General features: G+C 46.0%; 3 protein-coding genes across 5 annotated transcripts in view; 1 reads left to right on the top strand and 2 right to left on the bottom strand.

The window, feature by feature from the left end:
• LOC112258643 (FKBP prolyl isomerase 10) lies at window positions 1–5,059 on the bottom strand. Its single transcript, XM_024433153.2, has 10 exons — window positions 4,552–5,059; window positions 3,674–3,819; window positions 3,313–3,502; window positions 3,079–3,224; window positions 2,554–2,743; window positions 2,294–2,439; window positions 1,943–2,132; window positions 1,443–1,585; window positions 1,135–1,298; window positions 1–919 (listed from the first exon to the last, which is right to left on the bottom strand). The coding sequence occupies exons 1-10, from the start codon at window positions 4,743–4,745 to the stop codon at window positions 731–733; spliced, it is 1,698 nt and encodes a 565-aa protein (XP_024288921.1). The 5' UTR covers window positions 4,746–5,059; the 3' UTR covers window positions 1–730.
• A 743-nt stretch (window positions 5,060–5,802) lies between these two features.
• Window positions 5,803–18,874, top strand: LOC112258642 (prolyl 3-hydroxylase family member 4 (inactive)). Of its 2 annotated transcripts, none has more exons than XM_024433151.2 (7): window positions 5,803–6,415; window positions 14,769–14,918; window positions 15,488–15,659; window positions 15,776–15,904; window positions 16,037–16,182; window positions 17,150–17,233; window positions 18,017–18,874. In XM_024433151.2, the coding sequence occupies exons 1-7, from the start codon at window positions 5,948–5,950 to the stop codon at window positions 18,161–18,163; spliced, it is 1,296 nt and encodes a 431-aa protein (XP_024288919.1). In that variant the 5' UTR covers window positions 5,803–5,947; the 3' UTR covers window positions 18,164–18,874. The 2 variants fall into 2 exon arrangements, with proteins under 2 accessions (XP_024288919.1, XP_024288920.1); XM_024433152.2 differs by lacking the exon at window positions 5,803–6,415 and adding an exon at window positions 9,484–10,556.
• Window positions 18,875–22,973: 4,099 nt separating this feature from the next.
• LOC112259187 (disintegrin and metalloproteinase domain-containing protein 11-like) overlaps window positions 22,974–27,617 on the bottom strand; it is a 24,206-nt gene continuing 19,562 nt past the window's right edge. For both annotated transcript variants that reach the window (XM_042327384.1, XM_042327385.1), the window contains exons 24-26: window positions 27,368–27,458; window positions 24,463–24,480; window positions 22,974–24,088 (exon numbers count right to left, since the gene is read on the bottom strand). In XM_042327384.1, coding sequence (XP_042183318.1) covers window positions 24,073–24,088; window positions 24,463–24,480; window positions 27,368–27,458 — 125 coding nt within the window. In that variant the 3' untranslated portion in view covers window positions 22,974–24,072. The remainder of the gene's footprint in view (window positions 24,089–24,462; window positions 24,481–27,367; window positions 27,459–27,617) is intronic.

Genomic DNA, 27,617 nt, shown 5'->3' with positions numbered 1-27,617 from the left:
CATTTTTTATAGGTTTTTATTAGAAAAACAGATGTTGTTTATTATGTGATGTATATTCTACAATGCAAGGCACTTAAAAAATCTTGTATTGTACAAAATAGCCACTCTTAAAATATACAACCTACAGTCTTAACATTTTCATGTCTGGGAAGAAGGGGAGGGGTGGGAGACAGCCATTTATTCCTATCAGCCATTTTGAAGCCAACTGCATTGCATCCTGGGAAGAAGGACCACCCCAAATGGCTGACAAGGTAGTTCAATGAAAGTGCTTTTAGCTAAATGTGTCTGAGTCAAACATTTTTTGAAAACACAATGATGCAAGACTGCAGAATAAGTTATTTATAAAAAGTATAGATGAACCACATTTTCATAAGGCAATTTACAACACATGGAAGCAGTCCTTCGTTTAAATAAGTATGGACCATTTTGGGTTATTTTCAACCAGTGGAGGCTGCTCAGGGGAGAATGGCTCATAATAATGGCTGGAACAGAGCAAATGGAATGGCATCAAACCATGTATTTGATACCATTCAACTTCGTCCGTTCCAGCCATTACCACGAGCCTGTCCTCCCCAATTAAGATGCCACCAACCTTCTGTGTTTTCTACATAATAAAATGTATTTAAGAGCTCCACTAGTTGGTAACCCCCTAATTGCATAGATTCTGTCTGTCAGTCTGTTGTGTCTCTCTCCGTCCCCGCACCCCTCTGCCCGGCTCGACTGTACCCCCTCACAGCTCCTCATGTCTGGCCTTGTCAGAATCCTCCTCCACCTTCAGTTTGAGCTCCTCAGCCACTATCTTGCCATCACTGTTGCGGTCCTGGTTGTTGAACATGTCCTTGATGATGCCGTCAGCATCCATCCCTGGCCTCAGGCGACCTGTGCCCTCTGCCACCTGGATGTTTATGAAGGCTGTGAACTAGAGAGAGGGAGAGCAGAGAGAAATATGAGAGTTGTCCTTTCAAGAGCTACATCGTTTAAAGAATAATTGCAGTTTTAGATGATCACCTGACTTGTTGTCCTGACCTACACAGGGATGTTACCAGTGCCTTACCAAGCAAAGGGCAGAATTTATTGGGTGACTTTGACTTTGATTGATGGATCATCCTAAATGTCTGGCGTGTGTTATCTTACCTCCTCCAGAGGGACAGATAGATCTTTGTTGAGGTCCATGGCAGGGAACAGGGGATCCGGGCTGTCCCCCAGCCACACAAACATGTAGCCGTCAGGCACTCCCTTCTGCAGGTCCAACAGCTCCAGCTCAAAGTGCAGCACGGCACTGCTGGGAACGCCCTTGGCTGCAGGGACATGGAGGGGAGAGCATGATGAGAGACATAGAAACAGTGTCGGAATAATGGAATGTCCAAACGCAAGATATCGCCACGCAGGATTTGGTTCTGGGTTTCAAGATGAAAGTGATCATGACTAGTTCATTCCCTCACCTCCATTTTCTCCATGTCCCAGGTGGGGTGGGACGATCACCACTCTCTTCTCTCCCACACACATGCCCCTCAGGCCCTCGTCCAGACCCTCAATCACTTTGTTGGCTCCCAGGGTGGTGATGGGGGCATTCTCATAGTGGTCCCTGGAAGAGGAGGGAGATATTGATCAAGGCCCCGCCGAAGCTCCAACGTGCTATCAGTCAGTAGGAATTAAGTATGTAGCCCTATACTTTCTACGTTGTAAGATGTATATAATATGTCAGATACAGTATATAGTTATAGATATGGCTGGTTTCTATGTCTTGGTTATATTCTGTATCATATATTTTCCTTTCTACACAACATAAGTAGCTGATAAGTCTTCCTGTCTGTTGGCGTGGAGTCCTAGTGATATCAGTCAGACAAGTAGCCAGGGGTGATTAGATTACATGACTGGATCAGGCGTTGCAGTGTGGCGTTGCAGTATGGCGGTGCGATGGACAGGAGGCGCTCCTACTCACGAGGAGTAGAGCAGGGTGCCGTCCATCAGGGAGCAGTTGTAGCGGTACTGGATCAGGTCGTCCACCTCACTGGTCAGGTTGCACTTCTCGGGCTTGCTGGTCACCTTGATCTCAACGAGGTCCTTAGGGTTGTGGAAGTCGATAACGTGGATGTCAAAGACCAGCACGGCCGAGCCAGGGATGAGGTCTCCTACAGTGGGGGAGGAGGAGAGAAAAAAAAGAGAAGAAGGGAATTTGAATAGGAGCAGGGACAAGACTCAGCGTGGCCACTGGACAGTAAGACATGTAAATGCTACTCTGACTCCTCCCACCCCAAAACCTTTGGCCAATGCCACAGAGCCACATACTCACCAGTTCCCTTCTCCCCATAGGCCATGTGAGGAGGAAGGATGACACGCCTCTTCTCTCCAATACACAACCCCTGGAGGGCCTTGTCCATGCCCTGGATCACATAGCCCATGCCAATGTAGGTGTTGTATGTGCTGTTGCGCTGGTAGCTGCAGAAAGAGGAAACATAGCAAATGCAAATTAGAGTCAGTCTTTACAATGCGCCCTTTCACTCACACAAGTCTTGGTTTGACAGTAGATGTATTAAACCCGTTCGTTCCTACCTGGTGTCAAAGCCAGAGCCGTCCTGGAAGGTGCCGTTGTAGTGGTAACGAATGTAGTCTCCTACCACTGTTTTACGGGTGCAGGTCTTAGGCACCTCCTTGACCACCACGGCGATGTCATCCTTAGGGTTGAACAGGTCAATCATGAAGACCTCAAACACCAGGGTGGCCTGGGATGGAATCACAGTGCCTGGAAGAGAAGGATGGGTGTTTAGAGTCAATTATATTATCTGTACACAGCCCAATGCAAATCTTACTTCCTCGGAGGGGGTGGTCCACAACATTGTTTTTAATCTGTAATATATATTTCACCTGCATTTAACTAGGCAAGTCGGTTAAGAACAAATTCTTATTTTCATTGGCAGCCTAGGAACAGTGGGTTAACTGCCTTGTTCAGGGGCAGAACAAGAGATTTTTGCATTGTCAGCTCGGGGATTCGATCTTGCAACCTTTCGGTTACTAGTAGTTACCATGTCCCTTCTCTTCATAGGCTAGGGATTATAAACAGTGGTTACTAGTACTTACCATATCCCTTCTCCTCATAGGCCAGGAAGGGTGGGATGATGATGGTGCGTGTCTCTCCCACACACATGCCGATTAGACCCTCGTCCATGCCCTTAATGAGGTAGCCCATGCCCACGTAAGTGTCATAGGTGCCGTTCCTAGAGTGGCTGAAAGAGACATGGACGGAACGGGTTAACACACACACACACACACACACACACACATACAGCATGACAGAGTAGATATGGACCCCACCTGGAGTCGAAGGACACGCCGTTCAGCAGTGTGCCGTTGTAGTGATAACGGATGAAGTCAGTAGCCTCCACGAGGCGCTTGCAGCTCTCAGGTTTGCTGAGGGTGCGTGTCTGGACCTTGTCTTCTGTGTTCCAGATGTCGAGCAGAACCACATCAAACACCAACACAGTGTCAGCAGGGATCACATCACCTAGGAGAGAGAGACAGGTTGGGAATTCATTGTGTGCCACTGGAATATACGACTGGGGCCAGCATCAGAGGATAACTATTTGTGGAATTTAGTTTGTACAGGGCACACCATCTGGCGCCAGGCCCTATGTAAACTGTAAAGGTCATATAAGAGAATGAAATGAGTTGTTACCTGCTCCTATGCTTCCATAGGCAAGGTGTGGGGGGACGGTAACTTTTCTGCGCTCATTGACACACATGCCCTGAACTCCCCTGTCCAGACCAGTGATGAGACGCCCCAGTCCCACCTGCCCACTGAAGGGTGCACCACGTTCATGACTGAAAAGGGGGATGGGTAGAAGAGAGGTTAGATGGAGAGAATAGAAGAGACATTCCTCAAGATTACAAAGATTATATTTCTTTCAATGGTAGGGGGTGTCTAGTCAAGTTATTCTGTTCTATTCCTATTATTATATTAGACTATTTATATTCATTTTAACTGGTTGTAAACCATGTATCTAACCATATCTGAATGGGTTGCGTGCAAATAATAAAATAAGTAATGAACAAAACACAAAAGTAGGCCATCATAAAATAACTAAAATGGCATTTTAAGAAAAAGCCTCACCCAGCCTATCAACCAACTGAATTCAGCTGTTCGTCTTTGCATTGAGTGTGCGTGGCATTTCGTAGTAGTAAACACCATTGAACGATATTGTGCTGAGCGCTACATAGGCCTCGTTCGAGGATGCGCATGACACGCACCAACGCACACGGCAGTTACAATGTATCTGTGCAAAAATGCACAGCGCAGGGACAAAGTTACAATGTATCTATGAAGCGCAGGATCTTCGATACAAAGTTTCAAAATGGTTGCTTAGAGGGGCTGCAAATTTAGAGGTAGGACACGTCTGCAACAGGCCAACTGCGTGAGACCATAGTTAAACGAAAATGTCCTCCAGCCAAGCACAGAATTTATTTGCACAGGAATCAGATAGTGCAGAAGAGCATCAAAGCAGAGCAAGCCTATGTCAATAGACCTATACAAGCGAGTCGTGCGTCGTAGCTTACCTTGAATCGAACTTTTTGCCGTCGGTGAAGGTACCGTTGTAATGATAACGAACGAAATCTCCCGTTTGCACTTCTCTGGGACAAACTCTTGGAATGTCATACCGATCAATAACCACATCTTCTAACGGGCCCGGGCTACTGCTTACATGGGTTCCCGTTACACAGAGCAATATTAACGCAAATATTGACTCCATTATAAACGTATTCCCTGGTGTTTTGTTAAAGTATGAGAAACAGACGGATGATTTCGCCGTGACTTCTCCGTTGGCTACCGTCTATAGATGCAGAAAGAGAGAAGTGCGGACGTAGCTTCTGCTCGTTCAGAAGGGGGAGGTGTGTGGCATCCAATTCACCCCCTCCTCTTTAGAGGAATTCTGTAAACGTGTAAAGTAGCCCTCGGCCACATATAATAGGCCTAGGTATCTGACTCGAGCGCAAACCAGAGGAAGCCGACCTAAAGCACAGCCTACTATGTAATAACGTCTGTGCTATACTATTTACAAAGCCTTATTATTTGAATGCCCATCGAACATAGACAGTGATTGGAAGTTATTTGCACTGTGTGGGAATACCCTACCCGCTTCTATAGAGAAGCTCATTTAACGGGGAGGCGCCCATCTGGCTGAGTCGGAAAGAAAGGCCCAGAATTATGTTCTCGCAGGTCCTAAATTCCAACCTTTGGTCTACTTCTCTATTTAATTATGAATTGTTATTTATCTAACATTTACAATGGCCTATGTTAATTTTCTGCTCATATTTTCACTGTTAATTTTTTTTTTTTAAAGCACGTCCCTCTCATGACCATCTCATCTGGCATGCGATGTTCCAACATGCTTGCTGGAATGTTCGTAGATCCAACAAACCTATCCATGCAAAAAACAACAACGAAGAGTTGTCGAATCTGTGAAAAAGTATTTGCTTTAGATGTTTAAATATGGAAATAATAGCATATTCCTTATTAGACCACCACACAGTCATACATATGCTATATTTACATATTTTACAGTGTGTTCAATTCCTCCACATATGTATTTCCTCCATGTATATATATATAATTTTAATTTTTTTAAATAATGTAGGGCCTACCATCGGCCCATCAAAATGCAAAACAAAAGTTTTGTTGTATTTTCCAGTAACTTGGTCAATGTCATTTAACCAAAATTTGAGGGCGTTATGACCCAGGGGCTAATCTAAACCCGAAATCACTGCCTCCGACTGACTCCCTGTGAAACTATTGCAGAGGAACCCTGACTTTTCTGTCCCCTCCTCTCCGTCTCTCCGAGCCTGGCCAAGGCTCTGTACGTGCAAACAGACATGACCATTCACTGGTGAAGAAAACCCTGGAGAAATTCGTGTTTGGTTGGAGAAACGGAGGGCATGATAGAGAATAAGCATAATGGCCCCTACAAACGTTAAAGAAATCCGGTTTTCATTTTGTTTCTGTGTAGTTTTGGTCGCTCCGCTTCTGGTCGAAGCCCAGTATGAGAAATATAGCTTCAAGAGTTTCCCACATAACGATCTAATGCCACTTGAATCTGCTTATGGACATGCTCTAGACCAGTATGGAGCGCAGAACTGGAGGGACAGCATCAAGTACATGGAATTGAGTTTGCGTCTTCACCGGCTCCTGAAAGACAGCGAAGCGTTTTGCAGCCAGAACTGTAGCACTGTCAGTCGGGACAATGATACCCTCTTCGCGGACTGCAGTCTCCGCATCATGCAGCATTTCTTACTCCGAGCTTCGTGCCTTAAAAAGTGCAAAACAACATTTCCAGTGTTTACAGTAGCCTACCCAAAGAGGGATGTTCTGGAAGCTTTTGAAAAGAGGATACCCTACCGGTACATACAATATGCTTACTACCAGGTGAGATCAAAGCGTTATTCTGCTGAATGGGTGGACATTAAATACATTTAGGGTAATATATCCAAATAACGGTTTACAATTAACGGTCGACATGGTCACAGTGGTTTTTCCCTTTAGTAGATAATAGGCCTATTTGTAAGAATCTTAGCATATGTGGAATAAATTCTTAATTCTAATATTATCATATAATTGTAACAACCTGTCCTGGCACACCTATTACACGATATGAGTAACTAATGTGTAATAGGACGATATTTACAAAGGCCACTGTCATAGCCTGATACTTCGAATGAAATATCATATAGTAGCTTGTTTTCCATGAGCAAGACTGTGACACAAGCGTGAAACAATAAAGTTTTTCCCAGACTTTCCTCAGCCCACCTGTTGAGAATGCTACAAACTCAGTAGTTGAACACACATGCCACGTCTCTCTAACAGCGCCCCGTTAAACGGTCCCCCAATAAGAACAGTCGTCTTATTATTTTCTACCAAAGCGAACACCACACGTAGGCCTATGATGCAGAATACCAAGCAGGCAAATCAACAGTGTTCCCCGTGGCAAAATAAAGAGGATTTACTTTTGAAGTGAAAGTAAGCCAAACACTCGTGCCATTGGAATGTGCATAAAATATATGTGTGCAACAATTTCTGCGGCCTGTGCACACACGTGAGTGTTATAATTGGAATCTTTTCTCAGGCAAGCCCACTCCTCCATTGGAAAGCATCTTCTCAGGTCATCACCTCTGGATGCTTGCAGCATCTGTCTCGATTTAAAAAAAATATATATATATTTCACCTTTATTTAACCAGGTAGGCCAGTTGAGAACAAATTCTCATTTACAACTGCGACCTGGTCAAGATAAAGCAAAAGCAGTAGGACAGAAACAACAGCACAGAATTACACATGGGATAAACAAACATACAGTCAATAACACAGTAGAAAAATGTGCAGATCAAAAGAAAGATGTGCAAGTAGAAATACTGGTGTGCAAAAGAGCAGAAAAACAAAAACAATAACATAACACATACAAGTGCCAAAAACACGGTCTAAAACAAAAGTGCAACGCCTGACAAATAATCCACGTAACAAATACAAATACAACATGGGGAACAGAGGGTTAAATAATAAACAAGTGATTGGTGAGTGAAGCCAGGTGTGATAAGACAAAGACTGAACAATTGGAAAATGAAAAGTGGATCGGCGGTAACTAGAAAGCCGGTGACGTTGACCGCCAAACGCCGCCCAAACAAGGAGAGGGACCGACTTCGGCGGAAGTCGTGACAGTACCCCCCCTTGATGCGCAGCTCCAGCAGTGCATCGACACTGACCTCGGGGACGACCCGATGAACGAGGCGCAGGGCGATCTGGATGGAGACGGTGGAAATCCCGCAGCATCGAAGGGTCCAGGACGTCCTCCACCGGCACCCAGCATCTCTCCGTACCCCTCCCACACCACAAGGTAATGAAGGCCCCTCGCCCGACGCCTCGAGTCCAGGATGGCTCGAACAGCATACGCTGGGGCCCCCTAGATGTCCAGTGGAGGCGGAGGAACCTCCCGCACCTCAGCTTCCTGGAGTGGACCAGCCATCACCGGCCTGAGGAGAGACACATGGAACGAGGGATTAATACGGTAATCTGGGGGAAACTGTAATCTATAACATACCTTGTTCAGTCTCCTCAGGAATTTAAATGGCCCCACAAACCGCGGACCCAGCTTCCGACAGGGCAGGCGGAGGGGCAGGTTTTGGGTCGAGAGTCAGACCCTGTCCCCTGGTGCGAACACCGGGGCCTCGCTGCGGTGACGGTCGGCGCTTACTTTTTATTTTTGCCGACTCACTTGTAGGTGCACATGTGTAGGTGCACATGGGCGGCGTCCCAGGTCTTCTCCGAGCACTTTAACCATTCGTCCACCACAGGAGCCTCGATCTGGCTCTGATGCCACGGTGCCAGAATAGGCTGATAGCCCAGTACGCACTGGAAAGGAGAGAGGTTAGTGGAGGAGTGGCGGAGTGAGTTTTGGGCCATCTCTGCCCAGGGGATGAACGTCGCCCACTCCCCCGGTCCTGGCAATGTACCCTAAGAAGGAGTCGAACTGTTGGAAGAACAGACATTTCTCAGCCTTGACGTACAGGTCATGCTCCAATAGTCGACCAAGCACTCTGCGCACCAGGGACACATGCTCGGCGAGTGTAGCGGAGTATATCAGAATATCGTTGATATACACCAATAGACCCTGCTCGTGCAGGTCATGGAAAATCTCTTCAACAAAGGCCTGGAAGACTGATGGAGCATTCATCAACCCGTACGGCATGACGAGGTACTCATAGTGCCCTGAGGTGGTACTAAATGCCGTCTTCCACTCATCCCCCTCCTGGATACACACCAGGTTGTAAACGCTCCTGAGATCCAATTTTGTAAAGAAGTGCGCCCCGTGCATTGATCTGATTGATCCCTCAATAGTCAATAGACGGCCGCAGACCCCCATTCTTCTTCTTCACAAAAAAGAAACTCGAGGAAGCAGGTGAAGTGTAGGGCCGAATGTATCACTGCCCCAGGGATTCGGAGACATATGTTTCCATAGCCACTGTCTCCTCCTGTGACAGAGGATACATGTGACTTCTGGGAAGTGCTGCGTCTACCAGGAGATTTATCGCACAATCGCCCCGTCGATGAGGTGGTAATTTAGTCACCCTCTTCTTACAGAAGGCGAGAGCCAAATCGGCATATTCTGAGGGAATGCGCAGGGTGGAGACCTGGTCTGGACTTTTCGCCGTTATCGCACCGATGGAAACCCCCACACACCTTCCTGAGCACCCTCGTGACCACCCCTTGAAAGCCCTCTGTTGCCACGAAATAGTGGGGTCATGACAGGTCAACCAGGGTAAGCCCAGCACCACGGGAAACGCAGGAGAATCAATAAGGAAGAGACTGATTCTCTCCTCATGACCCTCCTGTGTAACCATGTCAAGTGGAGCGGTGGCCTCCCTAATCAGCCCTGACCCTAATGGTCGACTATCTAGGGCGTGCACAGGGAATGGCATATCCACAGGAACAATGGGGATCCCTAAACTATGAGCAAATAAACGGTCAAAAATAATTCCCAGCTGCGCCTGAATCTACGAGCGCCTTATGCTGGGAATGCGAGGAAAACTCAGGAAAATTAATAAACACATACATGTGAGCAGCACGGGGCTCTGGGTGAGCCTGGTGCCGACACACCTGGGGTGACACAATAGTGCCCTGCCTGCTGCCTCGACTCCCTGAGGAACCCCCCCAGCACCGACCAGCATTATGCCCTCTGCGGCCACAGATGTTGCAGGGAATGGCCCCTCCTCCGGTCGCCCTAAGTGCAGCACCTCCCAGCTCCATGGGCGTCGGAGCGGAGGTGCTGGGGGATGGAACTGACAGGTCCCAATCCGGATGTCCGCGGGCAGTCAGCAGCTTGTCCAGCTGGATGGACAGGTCCACCAGCTCGTCCAATGTGAGGGTGGTGTCTCGGCAGGCCAACTCCCGACGGACATCCTCGCGCAGACTGCACCTGTAGTGATCGATCAGGGCCCTGTCGCTCCATCCCCGCGCTTGCGGCCAGAGTCCGGAAGTCCAAGGCTAAATCCTGCGCACTCCTCGTCCCCTGCCTTAGGTGGAACAGACGTTCACCCACCGCTTGACCCTCAGGCGTGTGGTCGAACACTGCCCGAAAGTGGTGGGTGAACTCTGCGTAACGGTCCAACGCCGCGTCTCCTTCACTCCATACGGCGTTGGTATACTCCAGGGCTTTGCCTGAGAGGCAGGAGACGAGGGCGGACACACTCTCATGCCCCGAAGGAGCCGGGTGGACGGTAGCCAGGTAGAGCTCCAGCTGTAGTAGAAATCTCTGTTATCCGGCAGCCGTCATTATACTCCCTCTGGAGCGTGAGTCGAATACCGCTGGGACCAGGTGAAAGAGGGGTGGACAGTGGGACCTGTTGTAGTGGAGCTGGTGGAGGCACTGAAAAACCTCCTCCTCTCTCCTAACGATCCATAGTCTGCAGCATGCGATCCATGGCTGTGCCTAGACATTGCAACATGGTTGTGTGCTGCTGAACGCACTCCTCCACTGCAACTGGGATGGCGTCTGCTCCTGCTGACTCCATTCTTGAGGTGAGTGATTATGTAATATGGGAGGCGAAGTCAAGTGCAGGAGAGCGGAGTATAATAAACAGGCACACTTTAATACCAGTTACCAAATGACAGCACATAACACATACAAGAGCCAAAAACACGGTCTAAAACAAAAGTGCAACGCCTGACAATAATCCACGTAACAAATAACAATCACTCACAAATACAATATGGGGAACAGAGGGTTAAATAATAAACAAGTGATTGGTGAGTGAAGCCAGGTGTGATAAGACAAAAACAGAACAGATGGAAAATGAAAAGTGGATCGGTGGTGGCTAGAAAGCCGGTGACGTCGACCGCCGAACGCCCCCCGTACAAGGAGAGGGACCGACTTCGGTGGACGTCATGACAGATGCTTGAAGTAAGTTTCCAACTTCAGTGATTTTTGCAATTCGTTCCAGTCATTGGCAGCAGAGAACTGGAAGGAAAGGCGGCCAAAGAAGGTGTTGGCTTTGGGGATAACCAGTGAAATATACCTGCTGGAGCGTGTGCTAAGGGTGGGCATTGCTATGGTGACCAGTGAGCTGAGACAAGGCAGAGCTTTACCAAGCAAAGACTTATGACCTAGAGCCAGTGGGTTTGGCGATGAATATGTAGCGAGGACCAGCCAACGAGAGCATACAGGTCGCAGTGGTGGGTGGTATATGGGGCTTTGGTGACAAAAAGGATGACACTGTGATAGACTGCATCCAATTTGCTGAGTAGAGTGTTGGAGGCTATTTTGTAAATGACATTGCAGAAGTCAAGGATGGGTAGGATAGTCAGTTTTATGAGGGTATGTTTGGCAGCATGAGTGAAGGAGGCTTTGTTGCGAAATAGGAAGCCAATTATAGATTTAATTTTGGATTGGAGATGCTTAATATGAGTCTGGAAGGAGAGTTTACAGTCTAGCCAGACACCTAGGTATTTATAGTTGTCCACATATTCTAAGTCCGAACCGTCCAGAGTAGTGATGCTAGTCGGGCAGGCGGGTGCGGTCAGTGATCGGTTGAAGAGCATGCATTTAGTTTTACTAGCATTAAAGGGCGGTTGGAGGCCACGGAAGGAGTGTTGTATGGCATTGAAGCGTGTTTGGAGGTTTGTTATCACAGTGTTCAAAGAAGGGCCAGATGTATACAGAATGTTGTTGTCTGTGTAGAGGTGGATCAAAGAATCACCTGCAGCAAGAGCGACATTATTGATATATACAGAGAAAAGAGTCGGCCCGAGAATTGAATCCTGTGGCACCCCCATAGAGACTGCCAGAGGTCCGGACAACAGGCCCTCCGATTTGACACATTGAATTCTATCTGAGAAGTAGTTAGTGAGGCATGCGAGGCAGTCATTAGAAAAATCAAGGCTGTTGAGTCTGCCGATAAGAATACAATGATTGGCAGAGTCGAAAGCCTTGGTCAGGTCGATGAAGACAGCTGCACAGTAGTGTCTTTTAATCGATGATGGTTATGATATCGTTGAAGTCCTTGAGCGTGGCTGAGGTGCATCTGTGGCCAGCTCGGAAACCGGATTGCATAGCGGAGAAGGTACGGTGGGATTCTAAATGGTCGGTGATCTGTTTGTTCACTTGGCTTTCAAAGAGTTTAGAAAGGCAGGGCAGGATGGATATACAGTTGAAGTCAGAAGTTTACATACACTTAGGTTGGAGTCATTAAAACTCCACAAATGTCTTGTTAACAAACTATAGTTTTGGCAAGTCGGTTAGGACATCAACTTTGTGCATGACACAAGTAATTTTTCCAACAATTGTTTACAGACAGATTATTTCACTTATCATTCACTGTATCACAATTCCAGTGGGTCAGAAGTTTACATATCGACTGTGCCTTTAAACAACTTGGAAAATTCCAGAAAATGATGTCATGGCTTTAGAAGCTTCTGATGGGCTAATTAACCTCATTTGAGTCAATTGGAGGTGTACATGTGGATGTATTTCAAGGCCTACCTTCAAACTCAGTGGCTCTTTGCTTGTAATAACGGAAAAATCAAAAGAAATCAGCCAAGACCCCAGAAATAGAATTGTAGACTCCACAAGTCTGGTTCATCCTTGGGAGCAATTTCCAAATGCCTGAAGGTACCACGCTCATCTATACAAACAATAGTATGCAAGTATAAACACCATGGGACCACCCAGCCGTCATACCGCTCAAGAAGGAGACGCGTTCTGTCTCTTAGAGATGAACGTATTTTGGTGCGAAAAGTGCGAATCAATCCCAGAACAACAGCAAAGGACCTTGTGAAGATGTTGGAGGAAACAGGTACAAAAGTATTTATATCCACAGTAAAATGAGTGCTATATCGACATAACCTGTAAGGCCGCTCAGCAAGGAAGAAGCCACTGCTCCAAAACCGCCATAAAAAAGCCAGACTACAGTTTGAAACTGCACATAGGGACAAAGATTGTACTTTTTGGAGAAATGTCCTCTGGCCCGATGAGACAAAAGTAGAACAGTTTGGCCATAATGACCATCGTTATGTTTGGAGGAAAAAGGGGGAGGCTTGCAAGACAAAGAACACCATCCCAACCGTGAAGCACGGGGGTGGCAGCATCATGTTGTGGGGGTGCTTTGCTGCAGCAGGGTCTGGTGCACTTCAGACGGCATCATGAGGAAGCAGAATTATGTGGATATATTGAAGCAACATCTCAAGACATCGGTCGGGAAGTTAAATCTTGGTCGCAAATGGGTCTTCCAAATGGACAATGACCCCAAGCATACTTCCAAAGTTATTGCAAAATGGCTGAAGGACAACAAAGTCAAGGTAAAGGAGTGGCTATCACAAAGCCCTGATCTCAATCCAATAGAACATTTGTGGGGAGAACTGAAAAAGCGCGTGCGAGCAAGGAGGCCTACAAACCTGACTCAGTTACACCTCTGTCAGGAGGAATGGGCCAAAATTCACCCAGCTTATTGTGGGAAGCTTGTGGAAGGCTACCCGAAACGTTTGTCCCAAGCTAAACTATTTAAAGGTAATGCTACCAAATAGTAGTTGAGTGTATGTAAACTTCTGACCCACTGGGAATGTGATGAAAGAAATAAAAGCTGAAAAAGCTGACATTTCACATTCTTAATGCGGTGATCCTGACTGACCTAAGACAGGGAATTTTTACTAGGATTAAATGTCAGGAATTGTGAAAAACAGAGTTTAAATGTATTTGGCTAAGGTGTATGTAAACTTCCGACTTCAACTGCAGGTCCGTAACAGTTTGGGTCCCCCTTTGAAGAGGGGGATGACCGCGGCCGCTTTCCAATCTTTAAGAATCTCAGATGATACGATAGAGAGGTTGAACAGACTAGTAATAGGGGTTGCAACCATGGCGGCGGATAATTTTAGGAAGGGGGAAGCATGGCCAGCCGTAGAGAAATACTTATTAAAAATCTCGATTATCGTGGATTTATCGGTGATGAAAGTGTTTCTCAGCCTCAGTGCAGTGGGAACCTGGGAGGATGTGCTCTTATTCTCCATGGACTTTACAGTGTCCCAAAACCTTTTGGAATTAGTGCTGCAAGATGCAAATTTCTGTTTGAAAAAGCTAGCTAGCCTATTGCTTTCCTAACTGACTGTGTATATTGTTTCCTGACTTTCCTGAAAAATTGCATATTGCGGGGATTATTCGATGCTATTCACATCCAGACGTTCTCATAGGTGTTCCAGGCATGTGTGTCAGCCAAACTGTGATCTCATGGCTCTGTTGAGAGCATTCTTCCGTTTCTTCACTTGTTCAGATATACAGCAGTATTCCAAAAACCCTCCTCCATAAGACAGACCAAGGTCAGAGTTTGAATCTATACCCATGGGTTCTTGACAATTGCCAGGCTTAGCTACCACATAGTAATCTTTGAATATAGGCATACAGTATTCTTCTTACCGACAAAAGTGTTGATTGACAGTTAATCATTTCAGCACATGCCTTAGATCCATATTGAGACAGTGGCTGAAGCACACCTCTTAGCAGTTGGTGAGGTGATTTGAGGTTAGAAGCCATGCTATTCTAAGGACTAACTAGTGTTTGCAAGACCTGCTGCATGTAGAGAACCCCTTGCTTCAGCTAGGCATTCGTTAGAACGAGAGTCTTTAGAAGTCATCCAACGAAGACACTAAGTATCAGAGAGCCAAGAGCAACCAATCAAGACTACTGGACTCTATATGACCCATAACAATAATGATGATACATTCTGTATCCCCTCTCTCCCACAGTTAAACAACATAGAGAGGGCCGTGTCAGCGGCCCACACGTTCCTCCAGAAGAACCCAGAAGACCCTTTTATCTCCAAGAACATGAACTACTACAAGACGCTGTTTGAGCTGGACGAGTACCTCATCGACCACGAGGAGCGTCCCTACGAGGTCAGTGTGAGGTCAGCTCACAACCAGCCCCCATACACATCACAACTAGCTCTGATACCCGTCACCTGGCACAGTACTAGAACTAATGAGAATGGCTGTCCAAGAAAAACCTCCAAAAGGACTAACTCGACATAAAAAGGATTGAGAGCACTGGAAGTTTTTCTTGGTAAGCCATTCTCATGATTATTTTCAATGTTGTTGCACAACCCTCCTTTCCTTTGTTTGCTGAAGAGCCCATCTGTCCCACCTGAACACAGTACTAGAACTATTCATTGAAAATATGTGTTGGTTAGTATGTTATCGATGGCTTTCTCAATCTAAACATGAATGGCGGAGAAACATACTGAAGTATTTTTTCACAACTCTGTTAGAAAAAAGTCTCAGAATAGAATGTAGGTTTGAATTCTATTCAAATGTTGGTTGGTGTTCTGCAACTGCGTGCTATGTCCTTTCCCTTCAGCACATATCTAGTGTCTCTAACTGTGCTGTCCTTTCTGACCCCTGGCTGTTGTCCTTTCAGCCCATGTTTAGTGTCTCTAACACTTTGATTGGTCCTTTCTGTACTCCAGCCTGTGTTCCTGAAGGCTGTGAAACTGTATAACTCTGGAGATTTCAGTGCCAGTGCTCGGGACATGGAGCAGGCCACTACGGAGTACCTCAAAATGTACGACCTCTGCCTGGCAGGCTGCGAAGGGTCATATGAGGTCACAGAGTACAAAGACTTCTACCCTACACTGGCAGGTGAGTGTCTGACAAACCCCCATCTACTCATGGTCCCTATTGAGAGGGCAGAGACTCTGGTCATAGCAGTATAATATCTTTCTCTCTCTCTCTCTCTCTCTCTCTTTTTCTCTCAGATCTCTACACAGAAGTTCTGAAGTGTAAAGTGAAGTGTGAGGAGAACCTGATGCCCAACGTCGGTGGTTTCTTCGTGGAAAAGTTTGTGGCTACCATGTACCACTACCTCCAGTTTGCCTACTATAAACGTAAGGACATGAAAGTGTCACACCTCGATAGAGCTCCAAACTCTACTGCACTTGCATTTCATGACCAGAATTGTACAGCAACTATTCAGGTTGTTATGCAGTTGTCAGATGACCCACCCTCCCTCTGTGCAGTGAACGACGTGCGTAACGCGGCTCCGTGTGCGGCCAGCTACATGCTGTTTGACGCTAACGACCAGGTGATGCAGCAGAACATGGTGTACTACCGCTTCTACCGAGAACAGTGGGGCCTGGAGGTGACACACTTCCTGCCTCGCCCGGTGAGTAACCAGATTACTTTATATAACCTTGACGCCCAACTCAGCATCCCGATGTGCCCTGTCAAGACTTGACATGTCATTTCTGATTAATATGAACCATCGTCTAGAACAGTGGTATTCAAAGTCAGAGTCGCGACCCTGGGAACTGCAGTGGGATGGCCAATTTTTGTGGTTGTTGTATGGGACAATATACAAACGTTTTGGAAAAAGATCATGGAGAAAGGGGAAAAAAATATTGAGTAAATGTATTTATTGGTTTCTTTTAATTTTGATAAGAGATGAAAATGCAATGAATTAAAGGTTATTTGTTGATGTAAAAATCAAAATTGACAGATTTTGGGGTGGGATCCCCATAAATTTTGGATGAAAAAATGGGGCTCTGGCTGAAGAAGTTTGAATACCACTGATCTAGAATTATGGTAATAAACCTTACCCAGTTTAACCTCATTCCTGAACCTGATTCCAAACAAGATGTGAAATAGTTTCAGATTTTGGGTATGACCTAGCTGTTGTTTCCTTACTAATATATGCCATGGAGCACCACAGCTCTACACAAAAAAAACAAGAAAAGGGAAGCTGTAACATATATAGCACCAATTCCCTACAAAGGTGGTTAATGAATATATTTTATATTCAAATTGAAAAGGATTAGGTCCTATAGGGTCTTGATTATGCTCTACCAGTACAGCACTTACAGCAGCTGCAACGCCATCAATTAAATAAAACCAACGAAGCTCCCTGAAACATATAGGCCTTTTTGAAACTGTGATCATTTCAAATGAAGTTAGTGGTGCTGTAGATACTCCATGATATGCTGACTGGAGGGGAAATGAGCATTAAAACAAAGGGAAACAGCATCAAATGTTTAGTTTTCTAGCGCTAAAAACCATTTTGAACTGTATCTTTGTGTTTTCTCCTTCCATCTTGAGTCAACCAATGATATTGACACACCATGTTTGTTGCGCAGGAGGCACTGAGGTACTTTAACCAAACGACCAAGCAGAGGGAAATGCTGGAGTTTGCACTGAACTACCTACAGACAGATGATGAGGTAAGGCTTGTCTGCAAAGGGGTGGAGATGGAAGTAACATAGGAAAACAGTTTTTATGTGCAGGACAAATTCTGGACAGAAGCACCAAACTCAGAAGTAACAAACTGTAATAAATTGGCTGCTTTGCTTCAAATCTGGCGAGAATTTGGTTCTGGGCTGCTGAGAATATTTCCAATGTGCAAAACAATTTTGGGGTACAGTAGCTGGTATGCTATTTTGTTTTGTGGGAGGTGACTGAAAAATGAGCGGGGGGAGGTGGGGGGAAGGGACCAGTCAATCACAGTGTTTACTTTGATTCTGATTCTGACTACAGGGGATGTATGAAGGAGACTACTGTAGAGAGAGTGGGATGGATAGAGGTTGAAAGAGGGTCAGTAGCTGGAAGAGAGAGAAATGGAGAAAGGGATTGAGATTGATAGGGAATGGTGTTGTGTTTTCCGACAGTGGAGTGTGGTATGTAGCTGGGAAGTGTCGGCCTCTGAGGCCCTGCCACATGCGTTTTTTCTCTGGTCATCCCCTCCCAGCTAACCACACAGCCTCAGCTTAGACCTGGGAGGGGAGAGGAGGACAGAGAAGGAGAAAGGGAGGGAGAGAAAATGACAGCATGCACTAGTAGTGAGAGATTCACAGGGAAAGAAAATAAGAGCCAAGGCAGGCAAAGAAAGTGTGAGAACGATGACAACGTGCTAGAAATATATCCCTGAGCCAAGTGAAATCAAGCCTCATCTTGAAGTGTAAATGTGTTGTTGTATGTCTGTAACTCAGCGTTGTGTTCCTTGGCAGGGTGTGGTGAGTCCAGAGGAGGTGGCTGCTCCCTCGGCCCCCCCTGACGCTGAGTTTGAGGGGATAGGAGATTACGAGGAGTCCTTCGTAGCAGACTGGTGGCAGGAACCCAAAACCAAGGGGGACGCTGGGGAACCTGCAGCCTGACCCCAAACACCAACTCCACCATGGACACCACCCCTCCCCCAAGCAGAACACTTCTCAAATCCCCTCTCAAAGAATATGGACAGCCCTGCAGAGCCAGACCCCGTCCAGAAATGCCAGGATACGATATTTAGTACACCCCACACATTAAATTGTTCCATGGTGTATATATACAAACACACACAGACACATCATTTCAGAGCTTAAGGAACACAAAAGGGAGAATTTACATTGCCAGTTGCACACAGTTCCACCATTAGCAAGATCACACAAACACCCACACAGGACATATTGAAGGTCAGAGCTGTCCATGTCTGAACGGAACCTAAATTGTGCATCTGTTTTGGCATATGGAGAGGGAAAAGAAAGGGAAAGGGGGGATGCCTAGTCAGTTGTACAACTGAATGCCTTCAACTGAAATGTGTCTTCCGCATTTAACCCAACCCCTCGAAAGGTGTATTGTAATTGTTAATACTGTATGACTGTTATTGTTGTTGTTACATTTCTTATTTAATGAAATGATTTGCCTTTGTGCCATAGCCCTGGTAGTATGGCACTGATCTATGCCTTCTGTCAATATCTAGGATGTTTGATGTTGAATTCTGACCTATAGGAGGTGTATTTTGTCTGTCCAGCGGTAAGATACAAATCCACACAAAATGCTAAGTGAACAACAGCAGAAGGTGTGGAATAAAGTGACGTATTATTTTACTACACCGCTGTTATTGTCTCTTTCAGCAAATCCATTGCAGTACAGACATACAGTATAATGGAAACGTACTTATAACATCCTTAGGATGTGTTTACACAGGCAGCCCAATGCTGATCTTATGCCCAATTATTGGTGGGATTATTTGAGATACTCTAAGGAGGTAGGGTTTGAGACGTTGTGTTCAGACCTCAACTCGGTTTGGGGTGTAGGGTTTGAGCGTAGCCTGACGGTAGGGAGGGGCAGTTCCTCTTGCTGCTCCGTAGGTAAGTACCATGGTCTTGCAGTGGATGCGACCTTTGACTGGAAGCCAGTGGAGTGTGCGGAGGAGCGGATGACATGGGAGGATTTGGGAAGGTTGAACACCAGGCGAGGTGCAGCATTCTGGATGAGTTGCAGGGGTTTGATGGCACAAGCTGTGAGCTGTCAACCGTGATGGTGTCACGTTCTGACCCTAGTTCCTTTATTTACGTCTTTGTGTTAGTTTGGTCAGGGCGTGAGTTGGGGTGGGTAGTCTATGTTCTTTTTTCTATGTTGTGTTTATGTGTTTGGCCTGGTATGGTTCTCAATCAGAGGCAGGTCGTCCTTCGTTGTCTCTGATTGAGAATCATACTTAGGTAGCCTTTTCCCACCTGTGTTTTGTGGGTGATTGTTTTCTGTTTAGGTTGATTCCCTGACAGAACTGTGCGCTTTCGTTTTCACCGTTTGTCGTTTTGTTTGAGTGTTTTTTTTGTGAACATTAAATTTGAACAATTTCCACGCTGCGCTTTGGTCTCATTCCAACGACGATCGTTACAGAATCACCCACCAACCAAGGACCAAGCAGCGTGGTATCGACCAGGAGCAGAGGGTTCTGGACTCCTGGACATGGGAGGAGATTTTGGACGGAAAGGGACCCTGGGCACAGGCTGGGGAATATCGGCGCCCCAAGGCAGAGCTGGAGGCAGCGAAAGCTGAGCGGCGGCGATATGAGGAGGCAGCACGGCAGCGCGACAGGCATGAGAGGCAGCCCCCAAAAATGTTTTGGGGAGGGGCACACGGGGAGTGTGGCAGAGTCAGGATGGAGACCTGTGCTTACAGAAAGAAGCGCAGTACTGGTCAGGTACCGTGTTATGCGGTCAAGCGCATGGTGTCTTCAGTACGGGCTCATAGCCCGGTGGGCTATAGGCCAGCCCCCCGCAAGTGCCATGCGAGAGTAGGCATCCAGCCAGGGCGTGTTGTGCCAGCCCAACGTGTTTGGTCTCCAGTACGCCGTTTCGGCCCATGGTATCCTGCGCCGGCTCTGCGTGCTGTGTCTCCGAGGCGCTGGGAGGGTGCAGTACGTCCTATGCCTGCGCTCTGCCCGTGCCGGGCGAATGTGGGTATTGAGCCTAAGGGAGAGGTGCGAGTGGTATGCAACAGATCTCCAGTGCTCACCCACAGCACGGTTCAACCTGTGCCTGCACTCTGTAGGGTCCGGGCTAAAGGGGTCATCCAGCCTAGAAGAGGGGTGGCAAGGCTGCGCACAAGGGCTCCAGTGCTCCCCCACAGCCCGGTCCATCCGGTGCCTCCTCCACGCACCAGGCCTCCTGTAGGTCTCCCCAGCCTGGTGGGTCCTGTGGCAGCCCCACGCACCAGGCTGTCTCTCCGTCTCCTCCCTTCAGGTCCGCCCGTCTGTCCTGAGTTGCCAGAGCCGTACGTCTGTCCTGAGCTGCCAGAGCCGGCCGTCTGTCCTGAGCTGCCAGAGCCTCCCGTCTGTCAGGAGCTGCCAGAGCCGCCCGTCAGTCAGGAGCTGCCAGAGCCGCCCGTCAGTCAGGAGCTGCCAGAGCCGCCCGTCAGTCAGGAGCCGCCCTTCACTCCGGAGCTGCCGGAATCGCCCTTCCCTCCAGTGCTGCCGGAGTCTCCCGCCTGTCAGGTGCTGCCGGAATCTCCCGTCCATTCGGGACCCAAGTCAGCTGCGAGGGTCGCCGCTCCCAAGGCGCCACTTAAGTGGGCCGAGACTATGGTGGAGTGGGGTCCACGTCCCGCGCCAGAGCCGCCACCGCGGACAGATGCCCACCCAGACCCTCCCCTATAGGTTCAGGTTTTGTGGCCGGAGTCCGCACCTTTGGGGGTACTGTCACGTTCTGACCTTAGTTCCTTTATTTATGTCTTTGTGTTAGTTTGGTCAGGGCATGAGTTGGGGTGGGTTGTCTATGTTCTGTTTTCTATGTTGTGTTTATGTGTTTTGCCTGGTATGGTTCTCAATCAGAGGCAGGTGTCCTTCGTTGTCTCTGATTGAGAATCATACTTAGGTAGCCTTTTCACACCTGTGTTTTGTGGGTGATTGTTTTCTGTTTAGTTGTTTCCCTGACAGAACTGTGCGCTTTCGTTTTCTCCGTTTGTCATTTTGTTTGAGTGTTTTTTTTGTGAACATTAAATATGAACAATTTCCACGCTGCGCTTTGGTCTCATTCCAATGACAATCATTACAGATGGAGAGGTCTTGGGAGTGTGCAGGCCTTCCCGGGAGGGGAAGCTTGCAGAGAGGAGTGTGGATCACAGTCAATTCCACATCTTCATTCAAGAGAACATTTAATGAGGTGCAATGAAGTCTGAAACTAGAAATACATCTAATGGAAAAGAAAAATGTGTCAGTCAAAAATGTAAATGTATAATCATTGGCCAAGTTCAAGAAAATAGAATGCAAGGCAATGCACACTTTTTCCTAGTCTCTTAAGAATCTTATATAGAGAATCACATTTTGGCAGTAGTTACTGAATTTAGTTATTCTAAACAATAATTAAACACACTGAGCAAAGTACATACATCTTGGCCTCAAGTAATGACGCCATTGTCATAGCATCCCAGATATATTCACACAATGAAACCAGAGGAAAGAAATACTTTTTACTTTTAGATTTTATTTCCCCTTCATTTCAATTCATCTACATTGCTTATTTCAATTTGTCTACTTAATAAAAAGATAGTGTTTAAAAATATGGGATATAACGCGTTTCTTTTTCTCTGCTTCCTAAATTCAAAACGCAAGCAAACTGGCCACCATCTAAAGATGGTACATATTCTGTACAAATGGTGAAGAACTATAGTGCATCAGCCATAGTGCTGAATCAAACAGACCTCTCCATACATCTAGTGTACCAGACCCCAGGTTGAGTCCTAAATGGTAACCAAATACCTATGTAGTACACTACTTTTCACCAGCAGAGCTCTAAGGGCCCTGGTCAATAGTAATGCACCTCATCTCATCACATTTCCACTGAGGAGCTGTCCTGGGGTCAATTCAAACTCACTGTGTTAAAGCATCATCAGCTTAAGGCTCAGAGCCTATCAACAAGTGTCCAATATTTAGATGGCATTTAGATTGACAGCTGCAATGATAGATAGATGGCCAGATTGCTAACTTACTAGGCAGTGTGCCTGCTAGACAGATAGATGGACAGCTAGGAATGGCTTAAAGGAGATGGACAGTTGTATGGCAGGAGACAGATAGATACTTAGTTGAAACAGATCAAATGAATCAATATCAACATTGAATTTTAAAACAATTTCCTACAGTGTATTCAACATTCAGTATTATCTTCTTGTACATACTGTATATACAAATAGATGTGCATATGTGTTCTCACATTCTGTAGGCTAGTGCTCGTTTAAGTTTGTTGTTACATATTCAATACAAACCATTTGTTTGTTAGTGTGCTGTCATTGGCTCCCGAGCACAAAGCCAGGCAACAGAAAGATAACCTTTTCTAGAAGTAAAAATCTATAAACTATCTACCAGTGTTGTTGGCAGGAGTGTCACGGTGAACAAGGGCATAACTGTCCCAAACACGACAAGTACTTTTCTCATTCACCTGCTCTCTTCCTCACTCAATCTCTCTCTCACACGCACACACATGCACGCACGCACACACACTAATTTTAGTAACTTTCTCAACATTCCCTGGTTTTCCAGGAATCCTGGTTGGAGGATTCCATATTTCCTTGCTTATTCCTTCACAATTCCAGGAATCTTCCAACCAGGATTTCAGGAAAACTTGGAAATATTGGGAAAGTTACCGGAATTTTGGTACCCTACACACACACACACGCTCACACGCTCACACACACACACGCTCTCACACACACACGCTCTCACACACACACACACACACACACACACACACACACGAGTTTCGACCTCCTTTACCATACACACTTTGGGCCTCTTAAGAAGGTGGCGAATAGAATACAGACACATACAGACAGTCTCTGTTAACTAACACTATGTGGAATGTTGTGTTGGTAGATCTACGGTTGAAAACACTGAGTTACGGTCTCTGCTGCATTTTAAATATGATCCCAAAACCATTGGGTCTCCCCCTTCCTACATCAACAGACAGGAACAAAGAATGAACAATCTACATAAACCCTACATCAGTCCATGATGTTTTGAACGGTCTACTGCTTTTGTTTCATAGTCATTCTCACAATAAGTTGCTCTTCTTTCTTTGGAAATGGCCTGTACACAACATGTCCCATACAGGACTCTTCTTGAATCACATCCGTGTTGTTGTAACTAGATAATGTCTGAATCTGGGTTGTCATCCAGTCACCAGACAAGGACTCTCTGAAAGGGGCAGTTCAACTGATCCAATGGCCACTTGAGTCTTTGATCAATGTTTGTTTTTATGTGTTTCTTTGACAACATCTTATGATTTAAATTGTTTTTCAGATGGCAGGTCTGGGCCAGTCCAGCATTCTCAAACAGCGGCCAGAAGTGTGTTTCCAGACAAGCATTGGAAAGACATGTCTCATACTGAATTTGTCCACTGTTGACATGTTCTTCATTGGACTGTCATAAGCGGAAGGAAAGGGAACTACAGTACGCAGACACCGAAGTGCATACTACTTAGTCGCTGGAAAGCAGGAAGACCCTGACGCCCCTCTAGGGACCAACAACAACCTTCTCATTCTGTCCGTGGCAAAGACTTTATCCTGATTGGATAATATAATTGGCTGGTATGCAATGTGGGAGGTGCTACACTGTCCAGGAGGGGCCGGAGATAGACAGGTGGAGAGACAGGAAGTGGACAGGAGAGGAGATGTTAACAGAAGAGGTCTGGAGAGGTTCGGGACAGGAGTGGAAGACTTGTTCTTTTTCCCTCTTCTCCGACTTGGAAACATCACAGAGTGAGAGAAAGACAGGAACAGACAGACAAAGACAGACAGACGGACAGACATCTTATCCTCCACCAGATCTGGAAAGAAAGGAAACCGTGTAAGAGACTAAAAGTTGTAAGGTTGTAAACAAGTTGAGCAGTTGACAGAAGGTGATTGTTGGACTTGGTGTGAGGAGAGTAAACACGACATGAAATGGTTCTGAAAGAAAACTGCATTCTGGGTGGAATAGGTCATGAGGTGGAGAAGACAAAGGCTGAGACTGATGCCAGAGTTTTGCTGTGCTATATGGGATTAAGTCAGAGGATGAAATCAGCTGTGAAATTAGGTCAGTGGAGGAATGACGTTTAAGGTCAGAGGTGGGATGATGTCTGATGGGGTCTGAGGCCATGCTGTGAAGAGCTATGGGATGAAGGGGGGTTGAAGGATGTCACCCTGCAGTGTCAGGTCATACCTTCCTCTTCGGATATTCCTTCAACCAGGAAGGAGGAGGAGCAACACATTGGGAGAAGAGACAGGAGGAGAGGAGAAACATCAGTTGCAGTAAGAGACAATGAAAGCTCAACAACAGTAGATTCTGTATAGTGATGACAAAGGCATTTCAAAGTCGTGGTACAGTGCTTGCAAAGGTATTCATCAACCCTTAAAATGGATTTAACTGTCATTCTTTTGTCAACAATCTACACAAAATACTCTGTAATGTCAAAGTGGATGAAATAGTTAACATTTTAAAAAGGTTAATAGAAAATGAAACAACTAAAATATAGCCGATGCGTAAGTATTCAGCTCCCTGAGTCAAGACATGTTAGAAACACATTTGGCAGCGGTTACAGCTGTGAGTCTTTACACACCTGGATTGTGAAATATTAGCTCTGTCAAGATGTTGGGGATCATGGCTAGACAGCAATTGTCACGATTCCTGGCCACTCAGGAAAATTCACTGTCTTCTTGGTAAGCAACCAGTGTACATTTGCCCTTGTGTTGTAGGTTATTGTCTCGCTGAAAGGTGAATTCCTCTCCCAGTGTCCTGGTGTAAAGCAGACTGAAGCAGGTTTCCCTCTAGGATTTTGTCTGTGCTTAGCCCCATCCCGTTTCTTTTTATCCTGAAAAACTCATCAGTACCCATCATGATGCAGCCACCACGCTTGAAAATAAGGAGGCAGTTACTCAGTGATGTGTTGGATTTGCCCCAAACATACGGCTTTGCATTTAGGCCAAAAAGTGCATTCCTTTGCAGTATTACTTCAGTGCCTTGTTGCATACATGATGCATGTTTTGGAATCATTTTGATTGTGTATATTTGTATTCTTCTTTTCATTCTGTCATTTAATTCATTATTGTGGAGTCACTACAATGTTGTTGACCCATCTTCAGTTTTCTCCCATCAAAGCCATTGAACTCTGTAACTGTTTTAAAATCACCATCGGCCTCATGGTAACATCCCTAAGCAGTTTCATTCCTGTCCTGTAGCTCAGTTCAGAAGGACGACTGTATGTTTGATGTGTCTAATTATTAACTTGACCATGCTTAAAGATATATTCAATGTCTGATTTGTTATTGTTACACATCCACCAATCACTGCCCTTCTTTATGAGGCTTTAGAAAAGCTCCCTGGTCTTTGTAGTTCAATCTGTGCTTGAAATGCAATACTTGACTGAGGGATAATACATACATATGTGGTATGTATGGGGGACAGAGGAAGGGTTGGTCACTCAATCATGTCAACCCCTATTATTTCACACAGTGAGTCCATGTAGCTTATGTGATTTGTTAAGAGACATTTTACTCCTGAACTCATTCAGGCTTGCTTAAACAAAGGGGTTTAATACTTAGGCAAGAACTAGATTTTATCACATTTCTATAAATCATCTAATTTATTTTTTAAATTCTTCCACTTTGACATTAGAGTATTTTGAGTAGATTGATGACCAAAGTTTTTGCAAAGCACTGTATAAAGCCTATTCAAAGTGATGTTTAGTAGACGTTGTTGTCCCACTGCTCACTCCGACTACAATATTTTTTACACCTTTTTTCATACTCAAATTAATGATGTTGTAATTAGGGCTGGCACAATTACCGTATAATCGTGTAACTGACGATTATGGATGAAGGCCATCATGAAATGAAATAACCATCATAACAAACAAAAAATGGTGTATGTGTGTGTGGAACGAACAGCTAACTGAAGGATGGCCGGGGATTCGTGCGGTAGAGTCCGTTTCCACGGTATCGTGGGCTCTTAACAACGCGATGAAACTTTGTTGCGCCTTGACGAAACAAGCAAAGTGTTGGTAGCAAACAAGTCTTCGGTTGCCTAGGCAACTCCCGCTTCCCTGCAGCAGCACATGCAGTCAGGAGCGGAGGAGAAAATGTGCGTCTTAAACAACGTTGCTATTCAAACGATTATGACGGTGACTGCAGTCATTTGGCTGACTAATAACCGTCATCCAAAAATCCATGACCGTCACCGCCGTAGTTGTAATAAACAATTTTCTTGTTTGTTCAAATCAGTGTACAGTTTACCACCACAAGAAGATATTGTAGAAGATATTTAACCGACCACATTAATATTGACACAGATCATGCACACATGCACACACAGTTACCCCTGTCCCCAAAAGGATTACTCATTATTCCCAGCAAAATATGAACTATTTGGAGAAATGGATCAAGCAAATTAATTTTGATGAACCAGACAAAGAAACGTAACACAAATTTGATCATTCTTGATGCAAGTGATGACAGGGAAGTGATATAATCCTTTTGGATCAGAGACTAAGGAGTGAACAGGAATTAGCAGGCCAGGCATGCACACAGTTAGGGCTCTCCAGAGACAGCCACTGCAGCAAGGGCACTTTGGTTAGGGCACTACTGAGTGGGCATTACTGAGCGGACACTACTTTAAAGATACTCCCAAATGAAGCGCTGCACTAAGGAGAGGCATCAAAGAATGAACACTACACGGGAGGCTTCAAAGAGAACCACAACAGTTTGGGAACTTCATAGGCGACTACAGGGGAACTGTCCACTCCTGTCCCCGGTAGGAGAGCTGAGTTGGAGCCAGTCTGAAGGTGTGAAGGGGAGGCATCTCTTTCTCTCCCTGGAGAGATGTATGGAGGAGGTCAGGGTTCAATTCTACCAGATCTTACAAAGTGAAGTATCAGAGGTACCAGCCCGATACTGATACTAAATATCTCCATATGTTTCAAAGCAATTGGATGGTGAACTCAACCCATGTGTCCCCACCGTTGGTGGGGCAATGAGTTGCAAAGTGGGTGAATTCATTTTTTTTGGAGGGGTGTGAGTGGGGGCCTTGGGGAGAAGCAGACAGGTACACAGAGGCATGCCAGAACTCTTACTTAAATCCCCATCCTGTCCCCCCTAGGACTATAGCTGCCAGAAGAATAGCACCTGCGATGGACCCTATTATGATATTGGTGCCACTGGGACCTGCGCAGAGGAAGGAGTAGGGAGGAGGGGTGCGGAGGGGAACACAACAACACCACCAAAAACACACGTCAGAGGACAGCATCAACACCACACGTCAACAACATCCGGAAAAAAAAGAGAGAGAGAGAAAGAGAGACAGAGAGAGAGAAAGAGAGAGAG

The sequence above is a fragment of the Oncorhynchus tshawytscha genome, linkage group LG09 (genome assembly GCF_018296145.1).
Source record: "Oncorhynchus tshawytscha isolate Ot180627B linkage group LG09, Otsh_v2.0, whole genome shotgun sequence".
Taxonomy (NCBI): Eukaryota; Metazoa; Chordata; class Actinopteri; order Salmoniformes; family Salmonidae; genus Oncorhynchus; species Oncorhynchus tshawytscha.
The sequence above is the reverse complement of the archived record's forward strand: the minus strand, read 5'-3'. Positions and strand labels throughout refer to the sequence as shown.